We start from the raw sequence: 17,334 nt of genomic DNA, 5'->3' as shown, positions 1-17,334 counted from the left end.
AAGTACTTGATTGAAAGGACTGTGTTTGAGGGCAGAATTGCAACCCTGGTATACACGTTCCTTTAGAGTGGAATCTGCAGACAGTAGGTAGTTTTATGTACTAAAATATATATAAAAGAAAAGAGGTCTCAGCTTCATGCAGCAGCTTTTTGGGCACTGATCAGCCTAGTATCGTTGTTTAGAGTAAGCAGGGCTGTACTGTAAAAATAATTAGTGTTGCATTTATATGACCTACAATTGATTGCCACTTTGCAAAACTCTCATGCTTCCTAGCACATTGGTGTGGATATATGAGGGGACGTCCAATAGCTATGATCCCATAGCCGGAAGAAAGCCTGTAAAGTTGTTGGGGTGTGGGGGTGGAGAGGCTTTATGCCCACTGGATAGCTTATTTCCAGATTTTTAAATGGTTCATTTATCATGTGCAGACTTGGTGAGCAGCTGAACGCAAGCTGACTTCTGATTGTTACGATGAGTGATGTTTGTTATTTTGGGTTAGACTTGTAAAACATGGATCAGATCTTCCATGAAACCAGCAGTGCTGAGCTGTGATGACCAGTTGCCGGTCCAGGCTCTGTGGGGAAGAGGAAGAACTCCCGGGATTTACACAATGGGATTTACACAATGGGAATCTATGCAAAGTGTTCAGCTAGGATATTTAGGACCCAGAGATACTGAATTTGCATTCTGATTTGCTACTGACAATGTGTTTTACCTGTATAGAAAATTGCTCCTGGTGACAGGGACTTATTTCTGCATTCTTCTCCAAATATGCCTGTTGGAGAGGTCTTCAGGGAGCGAGCGTAATTTGTGAGCGAGGGGAGAAGGTAACTTGGTGATTAGCTCTCTGAACGAGGAGGATAGATTAGGAGCCAAAATGGGTTCATTTAGGCTTCGTTTGTTCGAACGCTCACTAGAATTAATTAGCAGCCCAAGGGACTGGGCAACAACTTGGGAAGCAGCTCCTGAGCTGGAGCTGAAAATCAAGGGAAGTTTCAGAGAGGCATTCATCACTTTGCATCAATGTATTTTTCTTCTCATTTGTGACAGTGTCCATTTCTAATCAAATATTTAAGCTGTTATGTGGAACGAATCAGAGCCTGTCTTGAAATCTTCTAATAGCAAACATACTACTGTATGAGCTGGTTAAGACAAGACTAGTACAACACTCTTTTGGTTAAAGTAGCCCTTTTGGAGGGGAACTCCTCTGAGACTACATTGTAGGATTTCAAAGGCTTGGCCTGGGGGTTTCAGCTGGAAGCTATGTAAGGGCTGCCAGCGGAGTTAAGTACCACCTCTCGCGGCCCTTCAAGGGAAGAGGGCAGTGAGGATAACCAGCGATGCAGGGAACGCTCACGTGCATTACAATGGCTTTCACATGGATGCAGAGCTGGTTATGGTACAGGGAACTCAGTTGTTTTAAACAGTCACTTCTTTAGAAGCTTGATTTCCTTCTCCTCCCTGCTCCCTTCCCCCCCCCCCCCCCAAAAAAAAAAAAAAAAACAAAAACAATTAGCACACTTAAGTGCAAATGGTAGTCATTTGGCTCCTAGGAGTCCTTTCTGTGTGCTTGTTTTTCATCTGCTTCTTCTTTTCTGTGGAAATACGTCAGTCCTAGGAGAGGATCATCGCTGAGCCTTGTAATGCCTGATTTCATACCCTAGAGACCTAGTGATGGAGAGAAATGAGCAGTGCGTTCAGGCACGTGCTTGCGTGATAGTCTTCTGAAGAAAGGGTCAGAAGGACCACTGGTGTAGGTGATGGGATGGTATGCCTCTTACATTGTATTATGAATGCGCGTGTCGTGAAGGTAGTAACTTGCCTGTTGGAGGAGGGGGAAGCTAGACTTGAGCAAAACAGTCCCTCAAAGGGCATAACTCCAACACAAACTGGAGAACGTTGTCACTTGAGAAATCTCAGGAAGCTCGTTGTTTACTTGGAGATTAAGTAGTTTTTCATACAAATTTAGAACCTGGATTACGAATTTGGATGGGCGATCTCAATCCCATTTTTCCTGCTCCCAGAATGCAGTGTTCATTGTTAGCAGGCTTTTCCTCCATCTCAGTAATTAGTCCTTTTGCTCATCTACTTGCAAGAAAGGAGTCCGTGTTGTATATCAAGCAGTTGGAAAAGAAAGGGAGATAATAAGTAAATGTTACCCAAATAATGTGAAAAATCTAACAAGGATATCATGTCTGAGGGGAGTTTAAAAAGTCATTCCATCTCAGTGGAAAATTGTTGACATCCTGGAGGAAGTCATTACGTGTTCTCATTGATCTCAACTGTTTTCTTCCCATAATATAATCGTTCTCTGGGAAGCTTGTTTGTTAAATATTTTTACAACCGCAAGCTGAAAGTGCAGGCTATAATCTGCTGCCCGTGGCTTTATTTTCCAGGATACCATGAAGAGCTTAATGATTGTTTAGATATTTATCCAGTGTAGTAATTAGCTAGCTTTGAGTGGACCTGTAGCACATACGTTTCATTAATCATTAGAATTACCTTTAGTTTTAAGGAAAGCTGAACAAGAGTAGCAGCAGGTTGATTTTGTGTGGGTTTTTTCTTCCTTTGCGTAAGTATTTCCTTGCCTGTGGACATCCTTCCTCCCCAAAAGAAGGGAGTAAACAAATAGAATATAGGTCTCTCTCCAATTGCCTCTTTTCCCTAGCATGGCAGGCAGTGAGTATAAGTCATTTGGATTTATTTTAAAACATTCTTATTTTTGGAGTGCTGTGAGAGCATCTTCCCATGAATAAGAACGGAGGCCTCTGTTCTTAGTGTTTTGTGATTGAGCAACGTCAGTCTAATCTGAAATAACGCTTAACGGTGGTGCCACGTCTTCCTTGGCTGTTTTGCAGCAGTGCTGCTCCCTTTTGCTCTCGTGGTCATGCTTCAGCTAGTATGAGAATGAACAGCAGTATTTAAAGTTCACAGCTGAGCTGGCTCTGACAAGCATGTGGGGGAATCATCGCAGGTCATCGTTCGTGCTGCTGAAGGTGAATGGCTGGTGCAGAGCATGGCTCTTGGTTGAGCAGAGCTTTGATAATCCCCAGGCAGGCAGTGAAAGGCGAGAAGAGTAGAAGGGGACGTGGGCTGGGACAGGGCAGACAAGAGCTCTGTGCGCTTGCCTTTGGGAGGCTGAAGAACCTGCAGCGAGGTGAAGATGAGGAAAGCTTCGTCAGGGGAAAGCTGAGGCCTGCACCTTGTCACGGCATGGTTTTGCACGGGAAATTGCAGAGAGCTCGTAGAAGTGGTTTGTGCCGGGCTTGCGTCCAAGCGGCATTGTATCCTTCAGAAAGGAGAAGCTAAGGAGTGGGGCGTTTTTTTCTGCTTTCATTTTTCTTCTCTAGGATTGAAATCCGTTACTTCAGCCGAATGACTTGCTGTGAAGGCTCTTTGCCCGCATACAAATCCTCGCCCCGCTAGTGCGCTTTCTGCAGCCGGCGTAGGCGCTCGTCCGGAACGAAATGAGCCCTGCAGCTGAGCCGCTCGCGATGCACAGCGGTCCCCAGGAGGCCCGTGAAGCGACACCGTTGCTGTCTGTCCTCCTGACACCATTTCTCGTTTTCGCTGTGGTATTTCTTGGAGGAAATGCTTTAATCCGCTTCTGCGAGGATAGCATGTCAGCCCCTGCTTCGTCCTGAAAGGTGGAAAAGCTCTTTTTACTGTTCAAACCTGCCTGTTACCTTGTGTTCCTGGAGCTCTTTGGTACTAGCTCAGCTTCTGGGAATCCGTTTTGTGTGTTGAGTCTGGGGATGGTTTACAGACAATCCTGTGCTAGCTTTAACCTCGCACGCACCCTTTTGAATAACAAAAATGTAATAACTAACCTTCTCTTCCGTTCCTTGCTGAGACTGGGTTGCCTTGATGCTTGCAGCGTTTCCATTTTGCTGGTTCTCGCGTCAGCTCTCCTGCCCACGCAAACCCTGCGATCCTGTTGCAGAAATCGTTGAGGAAAATCCTTTTGGCTCTTTTATTGTAATGCAAAGGAAGAAAAACACAAGCATCAGGCCACAGTCTCTTCTTTGTTTCCTTTTGTCACCTTTTAAGATTAAAGTCTCATGGGAAAAATATGTAGATAAGTCCATTAAAAAAACAAACTGTACTGGCAAAAGTAAAATGTACTGAGTAAAATCTTGCATGCCTAGAACATGCAAATGCCTTTTTGGCTTAACTTTCACGGTTTTTGAATTAGCCTATTCTATTGGGGGCTATTGTAAGGGAAATTTTGTCGATAGACTTAAGTGCACAGCTTAGTTAATGCAGCAAAGAAGATGGGGTAACAACGTGCATAACTCTGGGGGAGAGGCTGAACGTTAAATGCTGATGTGAATCAGTGCACTTGCGCTTGCAATACTTTAGTACGTGAGGCTGTTTATCAGCACATGCTGATACAGTGACAGGAAAAAAGGGAGTGAAAGATGTGACAGTTTTTTGTGCTGCATTTTCATAATTGCTTCACTCCCTCTCTGAGACACGTGTAAAGCAAGATTATTTATTTGCTTCTCTTCAGTATGGTTGTGTTGAAGGAGTCTGACATAACTTGATATTTCTGAAATTTAAGGTAATGATGGAAACATTTCTGTAGCAACTGCTGCGGTTGTAAGCAATTTCTTCAGCAAATAGTGAAATGCTCTAAGCTCTTAAGCTTGGCTAGGCCTGGCAGCTTCTCCATCTAGGATGAACGTTCAGATGCGGTTACAAAAAAGCTACAGAAGTACGTCCCGGTCCATTGCTCTGTCCCTTGCAGGAATAATCTCGGGTTACCTGGATGTTTTGTCTTCCCTTGCCTTTTGGTTACATACAATAGCATTTGAGGAAAAACATGAAGAAGCATCTCCACGCTTGAGTGAGTGAGGCTGGATCAAACCCCAGCCCAGAGAAAAATTCTCCTGTGTTGAACACGTGTCCTCCATCACTTTTTTTTTTTTTTTAACATCAGCCTGCTACTGTTGACTCCCTTGGTCCCTTTTAGTCTCCTCCAGTCATACCCCTCTTCACCTCCCCTTTTTCCCACCGCATGTGGAAAGCATGAAGTTGATAATATTTAGCTTTTTCCTTTAGGATAGATACTGGTGTTCTGTCTTTTTAGGTGTCACTTGGCTGTTTTTAATAGCTTGTTATATATGTGTTTCTCTATGGGAGTCTGTATCAGTTCGTTGGCACAAGCATCTGCTCGTTTTGGGTCTTGCTTGAAACCCATTTGTTTTCCTAGTGCTAGTGTCCAGGTAGAGGGGTTTTGCCATTAAGACATATTTTCACTTGCTATTTTTAACCCATGGCCTTTGTTAGCTTTCTAGGGGTATGTGTATAATGCAGGGCTGTCAGGGTTATGTCTTGCAGCACTGTTTTCTGGCGTGGGAATACGAGGTGTGCTTGAGCCTGACCTTCTTACAACACACAAACGCATAAAGCTAAGCGGTCAGTCTCCATATGGATGCTCAGGTGTCAGCTCAGACCAGATCACGGGTCTCCGGCAAAATAAACACATTAATTGAACAAATCCTTCCTCTGAATGCCACAATGCTTATCTTGCTGTGTTATGCCCACAACTTTGAGGAGGGACAAAATTCTTCAGAAGGAAAGAAGATTAAATTCTGAAAGCAAGTATAAATATGCACTCTTCACACTCTTGTCAGGAACGCAAGATATTGAGAAGGCGCTTTCTCACTTTCTGCATGAATCCAGAAAGCCCTCTGACAATGCTCTCGACCTCCGAGAATGATGGTAGAGGAGTTTCAACTGCTTTGGTTCAGAAAGGTCCAGGAGGTCATCCTGCAGTGATGGATAACTCCTTTTTCTGCCCCGTAACCATTAGAAACCCTTTGAATAGCTAGGAAGTGCTTTATTCTTTTCCTTGGCAATCGGATAATGCAGCAGCCTGTTTGTCACCCTTCTGAATGCAGCTGGAGAGGTTTCATTTGGTTTTTGCATCTTTTTGCTAATTGAGATTGAAATGAGGATGTGGTAATTATCATAAGCAGTGGCAGAAAATGCATGGGTTGTAGCTGTTTGGGGGCTTTTTATTCTTCGGAGAGTCAAAAATTGGCCCCTGCTCTCCGGAGTTATTGGAAGAGCTCAGTTTGAGTTCTGGTTTATGTCCTTTCAGAAAGCATCTTTCTGGCTTTGTATTGCAAAGCGCAAATAATTAATCTTTCTGAATATTTTTGTCATCTTGCCTATCTGTGCATTCATCGGTGTATGTAGAGCGTTCTGGGCATTGCTGATTAGGTTGAGAGCTTTGTTCCTTAACTCTGCAAATGCTGAGGGCGGGGGGGTTATCTCTCAGGGATAGCAAAATTGTTTTGTGATGGTATGGGAGATAAAACTTAGTAATATAAATAACCTCTCTCCATGCCTTCTCCCCAAGTACCTTTCCAGCTAAAGCACTCGCCTGCTTATGCATGCAGCTACAACTTTAAAATTTGACTATTTGCAAGCACTTTTATATTAAAATATGAGCAAGCTTTTGGGATTAATTTGGAGACTTCCCAATTAATTTTGGGAGCAATTTTTTGTTTTTCCACCAGGGCAGGTGTTTCAGATCCACTAATGAGACATGCTGAGTATTACGCTGCTATAGACCCTGCTGGAAGGAGATTTTCGTTTCTTATGCTATGAGTTGGGTGCCTTTCATGATAAAATGCAATATATAAAATGGAAGAAGTTAATTTTTTTCCTTCTCTCTCTCGTTGTACTTTCTAGCGATGTTATTGTTCAGATAATACTTTTGACTTTCTAATCCCCACTCAAGCAACAGTCCCAGGAAATTTAACTCTTATATTCTAAAAGCATTTTTTTTAAAACTATCTTTCTTTTCTCTTTCAGACCTGGGCCTGGATCAGTTTATCGTGAAACGTTATGATGGAAAGGTGAGCACGTTTGACAACTGAATATATATTATTCGATAGCTTTTTTTCAGCGTAGAGTCCTTGAGTTATTAGCTGCATGTAGGCCTAAGTTAAATGACGTAATCTTTTTTGAGTTTTTTTGGTAGCATTGCAGCGTTGTTCACATCATGAGAGCAAATAAGATTTTTTTTTTTCCTAAGGGGGCTTAATGTTTAGAGTTAAAATACTACTTCTTTCCATGCTGGCAGGGAAGGGAATTATACGTAATACTAGTACTTCCTAGATTTTTTTTTTTTATATGACTATATGAGAGCCCCAGGAGTTATGCCTTTTAAGGGGAAACTTGCTTGACCTTTTCCCTTCCAGAGTTGCCTCCAGACTCCTAAAGGAAGGAAACACTCTTATGATTTTTTTTTTTCTGCTTCTTTAGCATACATTTCCACCCCCTTCAAATGCCTTTACTTCATTCCCCTGTTTTGAACTCTAGGTCCTTTCTACAGTGGTGCGTGACCGTTGGGGATGTTTGTGTTGTCCTGACGCATGCTGATAATATGCTGAGCAGCCTCTGATAGTTTGGTCTGCCGGTGTAGCATCCTGCCCTTTGTGCAAATCAGGTAGCCCTGACCCCAGCGTTAATAGCTCATGTGCCCGTTAACCTCTTGGTGCCGGTAACTGTGATTTAATTAAATTCCTCATTATATTACTGTGGACACACAATGCAATATTTGCACCTCGTTTGCATCAGAATGTCCTGAGAATACAAACTTCCCCCTTTCCAAAGGAAGTTGTCCTCTGATCCCTTCGTGGCTGAATGATAGACCTGACATGTGCCATCAGGCATTTCCAGGAAGTCTTGACATGGAAATTTGCATTTAAAGCCTTGTATAAACTCGGTAAGGGCTGAATGTGTGCTGTTTCCTGGCTTGTTTTGCATTTAGTAGGAAAAGCTAAAGAAAGAAGGTGATCAAATATATGGGGTCCCTGTCATCAGTGGTGCAGAAATGTTCTGGTTTCCCAGGCAGCAGAGCAAGGTTTTGCTTGAAAACAGGCAATTGGAAGGTAGTATTTTGGCAGTTGCTTTTGATGCATAAAGCTATGAAGCATGTTGTGAACACTTGTTTCCCCACCCCACCCCCAATATCTGCTTTTCACTATTTAAAAACAAAGAAAAAGAGTACATGTATTCTTTACAAAATGTCAAATATTTCTCCCTGTGGTTTGTGATGGTCTATTTTCCATCAGCCCACTTTCATCGCTTTATCCTGTCAAGCTATCTCATTCATCCCTTTGGCTTTACATAACATGACTTCGTTTTAGGGAAGAAATGCTGAATCTCGCACTGTTTTTGCTAATAGTTTCTCTGTTCCTGAGCACTCTGCATTCAGTTCCCATCAGGTGGGACAAAAGATTCAAAGCCAAACAGTTTGCTGACCTCGACTTTCTGTCCTGTCGTGCCTCGGCACCGAGGGCTGGAGTTGCAACACATTATGATGTTACTGACACGGTTGCGGCACTAGGTTGTTAAAAACCGCAATCGGTGTTGGGGATACCGTGCCTAAAAGCATCACACGTGCTTTTAGGGCCTTGCCACGCGAAACGGTGAATGTGTATGCCGAGCGAAGGGTGGAATATTGATAGCTCTTTGCCTTGTGCACTGCTCATCTTTCACTCTGACCTGCGGCAGAGTGAAACTACTTTTTACATAATGTGCAGATGTCCGTGCTGCACCTGGACATCTGTGTGCTGTGGTCCGAATAGACTGAAACAGCAGATGTTGGGTAGTGTAATGGACTTTATAGTCTTCTCCTGGGACCTCATTGTCATGGTCTAATAATACTTGACAAGCAGTTTGCTCCATTTAACCTGAAAAAAACCAGAGGTTCTTGTTTGGCTGTCTGCTTAAAGACATCTTGGGACTGCCTAAATCTAACTCTGGCTATCAGGGTAGCAGTAATGTCCAGGTGAGAGGATAATGTGAGGAGACTACAAAATAAGTAGGCCTTGGCGGTCCCTTCGGTAAAGAATGAAGCTGAGAGTCAACCTACCTTTCTGACAGCAACTTGTTCTCATTTTAGCGCTTGCTTTGGTTTTTAGTTGGAAAACTGTCTTGCCTCAACCCAGCCAAGTGCCAGCTGAGGTGCCGCAGAGCTGACCGTCCTTGTTCAGGTTTGAGTTGTGTAGTAGCAGCAGAGGGATAAAATATTCTTGCATCTGTGTCGTCTTGCCTGTTTCCAATTGCTTATTCCTCTTGGCTTATCAAAGCATCCTTCACCTGGAGACGTCTTCCTCAGCTGCATCTCTGCCTTGGGCGATGTGGTGCTGGTGCTTTCGTTCCTCATATTGACGGAGATGAGGAGTCTGGGCAGAAGACTAAGAGGTCCCTTAAGGTTCCCTTAAGCATCCTTATGAACCTCTCCTAGAGGTAACGGGAGCTGTGGTACAGTCATGCACCCAAGAGAGAACAGACTTATTCACTGGAAACATCCCCTTTCTTTGTGAGGTGAAAGGAATATGTGAGTTTTTGGACACAAGCAAGCCGCGGTACTAGGGAGTACTCGTAATCTGCAAGTTAGATACTGGCTGAAGAGCAGAAAAGCGAATGGCTTTTAGTTCCAGGCAGAGATTTATACTTATGGTAGCATGTAAATAATAATTTAGAGAGATTCAGAACAAAGAATAGAACCAGCTGTGTAGTCGGTTGCATTTTAATTATATACTGTAGGACAAAGTTTGAAGTATCAGTGTCATTTTGAGCATATTGTTCAGACCGAAAATGGCACTGTTACAGGTGTATGAGCTGCTCTTCTTGCAGATCAAGTTTTGTTTATGTAAAACCCCAATCAAAGCAACTAATTGGCTGCTTTGCAATCGCTGGGACTGCTCTTGCTAAAGGGTGTTTGAAGCGATGTGCCTCACGTTGTAATTGCGTGAGGTTTCCGAAGCATCTTGCTGTGCATGTAATTGAGTGTTACAGTGATGATACAATACTCTCTTCTTTCCTCTTTCTACTCCTCCTTCTCCTTAGTGCTAATTTATGGAGTTGTTGGAGAGGGAGACAAATGTGACTGCCTTATTAATGGGAACAGCGCCCATGTAACTTGAGCCTAAATGCTTTTTCCTTGCTCATTCTGAGACCGACAGCCCCAGAGACGTTCATCCAGCCAAAGTCTTTTCTCAGATTTATTTGCCACTGTGAATTCATGTTTTTCTTTGACCTGCTGTTGGGCTGAACATGTAGGGAAGCAGCTCTGTCTCCTGGCTCTGCTTTGGCTGGGCGTACCTATTTTTCTTCCCGGGGAGCGAGCTATCGGAAAGCAGAGGAAAAAGGACATTGAGTGCTATTCACTCAGTCCCCCCCCCCCCCCCGGCCCAAAAACAAAAAAAAACACTTTTGAAGTGTTCATATTGGACTTGAACATACTTTAGGTGCATTTCCATGGTAGGCGCGTGGACCGGTGCCTGCCTGCCATCACTGAGTTTTGGTGAAGAGGCTGATGTAAAAATAGACCAAGCCTATTTTGTAGCTTAGAGTGCTGTGAGGTGAAGGGGTCCAGACCCTAATTCCTCATCTGTTTGATTCACATGGGGCCCGTTTCCTCCTCTTACATTTTGGCTGTGTTAAAGCAAATGCTTTTCTTTTTTGGCTAACCTGTAAAACAGTGTGCTCAGCAGTGCCGCGTGCTGTCTCTCCTTAAAGCATGCCTGTTTGTTCGCAAGAGCATGCTTGTTTGTTCGCAAGAGCCGAGTGCTCTTTAAGCACGTCTTTAAGGTGTGCCCTTTCCCCTGCTGTGTAATGTTCATTAGGGCGCCTCAGCTGGGCCTAGGAAAAAAATGCTTTTAACGCTTTTGATAGCGATGCGGAGATTTTTCTCCTCCGTGGGTTGTGCGTGCTGTCTCCAGAGCGGCCTCTGGCCGAGGAACGGCAGGCTTGCGCTAGGAGCTGTCGAGAATACCTTTAAGCGTAACTGCACAAAACGAGTGCAGCTGGCCTCGCATCAGTTTTTCAAATCAATGCGTTGTACTGTCCCTTTCATCACTCGGCTTGCCTCTTGCTTAGCAGGACAATAGTGATGAATAACCAAATCAATAGACTCTCAAACTACTAAACAGAAGCATATCTTATAATGCATGTCATGTGGCGTGAGCTTTACTAACGTTACGTTAGTTGTAATACAGAACTTATTTACAATTTTCATGTGCACTTTCTTTCACCACAGAGCACCCCTGGGGTGCCGTCAGGGTCCTGGTGAGGGGGCCGAGGTCCCAGCGCGTCCTGGGGTTGAGCCGTTCAGTAGCACAGCTGGGGCCAAGCGCCGGTTAGAGACGGGAAAGCGATATAGTGGGTGCACGGCATAGGTACCTCTCGGTGCAATTGGGTGTTCGCACTGAAGGCAAGCTGTACTGTTTAAGAGATGTGTAGCTTATTCAGAGAAAAAATAAGGTGGCATGTTAATTTAATACAGAATATACTTCCCTTGCCTCTTTTTCCTCCCATGGGGGAAAATTTCTTGCTGCTGCTCAATGTGAACAAAAGCTTAAAAGCTACCAGTAGCAGCTCACCCTTATATTACCATTGACGCAAGAAGTAATTATAGGCTTTTCCAGCGCTGTCATTTAGTTTATGAATTAAGTATTTCCTCCCAGCATTTATATTTACATATATAGATGTTTTGTGGCACATTACAGTAATGCAGAGCAACAATAAAATGAAGGAATAGGAAAATACATCAGATGGCTTCTGTGCCTTTTCCTTGCAGAGAATTTTGCCTCTCGGGCTAGCAAGCAGTCAGTCCCTACTGGTGGCACGAGGCTTGCTTGGAGCCAGAAGGGTCTACGGATATTTTAGGGTCAAGGTCTGTTCCAGTCGTCTTCACTTCACAAAAGGAAAGGCTTTTAAGCATCTCCAGGTGTTCTGACTGCTAACTTAGGTTACAAGTTTATGGTTTCCATTTTTGTTTGATCTTGGCGATTTGTTTGAAACCATATATCCTTTTGTGCTGTGCTTGTTTTCTCTCGTTTTTTTGGTGGGGGGGGGGGGGGAGATGCTTTTTGCGTTGAGTTTGTGTAGGGAGGGAATAATCAGTTAAGGACCAATAAAACATCTGAAGCTTGCTTTCACTCCAAAGAAACTCTAAGATCATAAACCAATCCAGTAATTTAGATGGACAGGCTTGAATAATGCCTCAGTAGAATAATGAGCTTTAAAATACATTCATGTGCCAAGGCCGAGGTACAGGCCCATCAAAGACTGGCTGCCCTGGAAGCAAACCTTGCAGATTGCTGGAAGCCAGCCCAGGAGGGGATTGCTTGGCAGAAGCTTTACCTAGCACCTCGGGAGCACAGGGGCCTGAAAACTGCTCAGGCAGGATCCCCACGGAGAGGATTAGACGTAGATGGACCATCCTTAGAACAGGCCCTGCAGGTAGGTCCCCACAGAGAAGACTGGACGTGGATGGACCATCCTTAGAACAGGTCCTGCAAATAGATTGAAGGATGTTGCTGCCACATCTGAAGGAGAGATAGAGGTTTTATTCATTGGCCTGCACTTCCAGGATCTTTTGCTTTGTGCATGAGTTCAAGCTTGAGCATCAGACTTTCACCAGCGTGCTTACCAGCTGTTGTAGGCTTGAGCGTGCTGTAAGCAGGACAAGTTTGAAGTCCTTTTCTCATTCAGAAGGCAAACATCAGATCGGAGCTCTGTTCCTGTGATGTTTAAGTGCAACTGAAGAGTTGCATCCTTTTGAATTAAGTTTAAACGGTATCTTAAAGATAACAAACGATTGCAGTTCAGCCTAAAGTGCACGTGCAGCTGATTTACTATGCTTGTTAATTGAGAAGGATGCTCAGTACTTTCTCTAGCTAAGACACAAGGGAAATAATTGAGGAGTCCTGTAACTTTAACTGTAGGAGGTCCTGCCAGCTCCTATTGTTAGAGTGTTTGGAATAAACAAGTCTCTGGTGTAACCACTTTCAGCTGTTGACTCTAGGTTATGGCTGGCTCAGAGATAATTTGAGACATCATATATCCTGTTCCGTAATCTATATGAAATGTCACTGTCCAAGTTCAGATTTCCTGCTTTTAAATTCCTTCAGCTTCTGATCTTACTTAGTACAGGATAGTTTTTACATAATAAGCAGGAAGTATCTTCTTTCTTAGAAAATCACCTTACATTCTTTTCTTCTTAAGTCACTAAAAGTATCATAACAACCTGGAGAGAGATTTCTTGCGTATGACTCTTGGTGGAAACAAGCAGAGAGAGGTTTTGTAATTATCTGCAATAAACTGTGTTCTGAGGCTGACACACTTTTCTCTTCTCCACTTTCTTTGGTGGTATCAGTGGTCCGTGTCTTTGGGCCTCTTCACTTGTCCTTTTGTTAGCTCTTTTCTTGCAGCCAAACGTATCCCTCCTAATTACTTTGATTAGCAGTTTTGTTTGAGTTCCTCCATATCTCAACATACTATGCACAATCTTCCCTCAGTTTTTCTGGACTTAAATCGTATCAAGACTTAAATACAAAGTGACTGCAGTGTGCTGTCCTGTGGGGAGTCAGCTAGTTTTCAGATAATGGTTGAATTTGTTACCAGGACTCAGATCTACCCAGAGAAGCGCAACTGCTATATCTGTTGAGGAAGCGGTCAGTCATATACTGATTGTCATCAGCTGTCTCATCTTGCTCGTGTTTCTCGTTCTTTTTTTTTTACTGTGCGTGGTTCGTTGGGATGTGTATGGACACAGAACTGCAGGTTCCTCTCTGTTTGTTTTTAATAAAAACGGCTATCTAAGAAAATGCTTGGTCGCTCATAACATAGGTAAATGCATGGCGCACAGACTTCCCTGTGGAAGCCCTAGTTGCTTTACATCCACCTGTAGAAAGTATTTCCCCCTTCCTTACCTCCTCTCCCAAACACTGGTGGCGTGTTCCATTTTTGACAGAGCTAGCAATACGCGCTATTGCCTTTTTGTACTGCTAACTTTATTACTAATTTTCACAGGGCTTGTTTGGCAGATTCTTCTGAAAGGTTCTGGTTGCTGTATGTGCTCTTTTATTCTTGTCTCCAGGTATCCAGCGTTCGCTCCAGCTGCTAATATCTGTATACTTGTGTCTCTGTTTTAATTATGTTTTGTTTTGGGTGTAACCAAGCGTTCCCTCGTTTTCTTCCTTTTCTAACCCTCTCCCCTTCCACCAGGATTTCTGGCAGGTACAAAGCAGACAGCATGTGCTTTAACTGGTTTGTGCTTCAGACCTCATAACCTGCACTTTTCATGTAAAAGGGACAGTGTATACTTACGCCTTCTCCCTGCTCCTTTAAGAAATAATCTTCACCTCGTTTTTCTTGATCTTTAGCACAAAGGGTTTATTTCTAAATATTTGAATTTGGAATGTTAAGAATGAAGTCCTCAGGGTAGCTTCTAATATGTGGTTTTATTAACGGGAACAGCTTTCAGCTGACATATCTTCCTGTCCTTCTGTTTTCATGGTGTCTTTTGAGGCCTCCGACTTCTCTACAGTTTCATTAGACTGCAGTAGGCTCGTTCTCTGTCAGAAAATGACACTTTCCGCTTGAGGCCATGGAATTATTTTTGCTCTGTGAGAGAAGGCAGGCATTTCTCCAGCCAAATATTACAAAAGGTTTGAGGGAAACATCAGGTATGAGAGTTGTGGAAAGATTATTTTTGCAAACTTCCTTGAATTGTTAAGGTTGCAGAACTATGCAGGGTAAACTGTATTCAGTGATTTTGTTGAAGATTTTATTGAAGATGGATGGTATAGTTCATAAAATGCTTTCTAGGAAAAGAAACAGGAAAGCGGAGGGGAGTTCATTTGGCACTAGTAAGTAAAGAAGAAAATTACTCTAAATGCTTTCGGTTTGTCCTACCACATTGGTGGTAAAGGAAAGCCATAGAGGAAGTTAGCAAAAAATAAGCGATCTCCTGCCAAAGTGGATGTCCCACTTGAGTTTCCTAATAGTAGCAAGTGGAGTGTGCCTTCTTTGGAGCTTCCTGGGAAAATGCAGCAATTGTGCATTGAGACTGCTAGTTGGCAGCTGATCCCTATTCACATCACTCGCTGGGTATAATGTTGAGATTTATTCGTGCGGGCTAAGGGTGTATGGAGCAATGCTGCCTTTTATTCAGAAAAGGGATAGACTTAAGCAGCTTAAGGGGTCATTTTGGCCTTTTTTTTAATATATAATTTACTGCTTTAGATGAAAGCTTGATATTTAAAGAGCATAAAATTGAGCTTTGAATAGGGAAAGGAAGATAAACTGAGCAAGATTGGAAAGAACATTTTGATAGATATTTGACCTCATTGACTATAGAAAAGAACATAAGTTTAGATGGGAGAAGCAGGTGGAAAGGAAAGGAGTGAGTGGAAGGGAAGAGCAAGATTTCTAGTCATATTTTAATTCAGTTCCTTAACTCATATGTAGGTATGATGACAATTTTTTTTATTACATGATTACATGCTATTTTTCCCCAAACCTCTTCCTCGTTTGGTGGCTGATTAGTACTTAGTGTATGGCCTTGATGTCATCATCTGAGCCATTTTAAAATATTGCTTTCAACACAGAATTATTTTCCTCATGTGCTTTCGTACAGTGTATTTCCTGGAGAAAAGATCACAGTGCATTATAAAAATAAATGAATTCATCTTTGTAATACAGTCGGAGATGAAGTAAAGCAGTATCCTGATTTTTTCCATCTGGAAAACTACACAGTGATTTAAATTCAAAGGTGTCAAATGTCAGCTCATTTTAGAAGCATGCTTTGGGACATCAGGGACCTGGTTTTAATCCTTCCCTATCAAACTTCTGTAACAAATGACACCACGGTCCTGCAGACATCTCTGGGCTGTCTCACAGCCTTGATTCATCTCCTGAGCATTGCCTGCCCTTTAGACTTAATGGGGAAAAAAGTGTGTGGGCAGGTAATAGAAACCATCCAGTGCAGGGCAGCGGTAGTGGGAGGAAAATGGTATTGCATAAGCAACCTCAGGGCATCCTTTCTGATTATTCAGCTTGGTGAGAATGACTCTTAAAGTATAGATCTTTTGGGGGCAGAATTTAAGCCAGCTGAGCCAGTAGCAGGCAGAACAGCATAGCAAGAGAGGTGGTCCCACCACTCTCTCTCCTAATTAGTATGGTTAGGACATCAGAAATGCCGGTGAATTTGCTCTTGTTGTGACAGGAGTGAGAACAGAAGAGTTTAATCTCTTGCCTCAAAGCTTTGCTTTTGATAGCAAATCTCTTGACCTCAGAGGGTTGAGTTTACCTTCCAGTGGGCTGTGTGGTACCCTCAGAGATTCCTAGGTGATTTTTGTTTATCTTCTTTTTGGCTTGGGGAGACAGGTTACCTATGCCTTATTGGCCAGATTTTCTTTCCACCCCATAATAATGATTCTGTCTTCCTCTGAGAGCCCTTGAAAATCCAGTGCCATTTCAGCACTGAGGAGTTCTTCTTTTCGGATGTGAACGTAATCACCCTTCACACATGAGAGATCTCGCTTAACCTCTTATTTACGAGAGATTTTTGTGGAACCTGTGATAAATTGAAAATACCTGCAGTTGATAAAGATTAAATTTAATGTTATTCTTACGGAGCTCTTCCTAAACTGCTATTATAGCAAAAAAGACCCTGCATAATGAATCCACTCCTTTGCTCGAAAGAGAGGAGTGGGAGTATTGGCTGTGTGAACATTTCATTGCCCTGCAAAGGGCTGAGGCATTCCAGCTGGGGGGAAAAAAGAAGTGTAGACTGTCCCTTTTAAGAGGCATTTCCTTTTTTGCTTTTCCAGCAGGGGTTTCTCCCTTGCATGACTGGTTTTTGCTGCCTGCAAAGGGTCTGGGAAGTCTGTGTCCTGTTTCTTGGTGGTACAGAATGCTGGCCTTGCGTTTCAGGTGCCGTTTGTTTTAAAGGTGATGAATATTTACAGCCTTGCTGGAAGGGGGCGAATGCAAATTTCTCTTTCCAGTCTCAGGAGACCACCAGTAATAATAATTGCTGCCCAACTCTTGAGTATCTGTACGTGTCTAAATTCAAATTCGGGGGGGGGGGGGGGGGGGGGGGAAGAGTGTGCAGAACATCTAACTAGATATTTGTATCCCCTTATAAATAACTAATCCTAAAGTCAAAGATCTTAAAAAACAAAACAAAACAAAAAAACCTCTCTTTGCAAAAATGCACTCTTGAAAGGTAATAAGCTGCAGTATTTATCTGCCTATAGTAAAGGATAAGTATCTTCCTATGTTCTACTACTCGGCCACCTCTTAAGCTGACATTCGGAACCTGTTTGCGTTTGCCTGTGTTAACATGTAGGCTTCAAAATAAACTATCTAGGGCCACTGGTAATGGTATTGTAAACTTTTCCATTGCGAGAAGTTGTTTATGAGTTATTTTCAGAAATTCCTTATGCTATAAAATCTTCAATCAGAAACCATAGAATGCTTTTTTCTCATTTAGAGGCATAAAAATCCCAGGCT

General features: G+C 42.9%; 1 protein-coding gene across 6 annotated transcripts in view; it reads left to right on the top strand.

The window, feature by feature from the left end:
- Positions 1–17,334, top strand: part of MICU1 (mitochondrial calcium uptake 1) — a 123,458-nt gene that overhangs the window by 49,640 nt on the left and 56,484 nt on the right. For all 6 annotated transcript variants that reach the window (XM_068951001.1, XM_068951002.1, XM_068950999.1 and 3 more), the window contains one exon: positions 6,829–6,872. In XM_068951001.1, the coding sequence (XP_068807102.1) occupies positions 6,829–6,872 (44 nt within the window). The remainder of the gene's footprint in view (positions 1–6,828; positions 6,873–17,334) is intronic.

Source organism: Struthio camelus, chromosome 7, assembly GCF_040807025.1.
Source record: "Struthio camelus isolate bStrCam1 chromosome 7, bStrCam1.hap1, whole genome shotgun sequence".
Classification (NCBI taxonomy): domain Eukaryota; kingdom Metazoa; phylum Chordata; class Aves; order Struthioniformes; family Struthionidae; genus Struthio; species Struthio camelus.
Note: the sequence above shows the minus strand (reverse complement) of the source record. Positions and strands in the feature narration are given on the sequence as shown.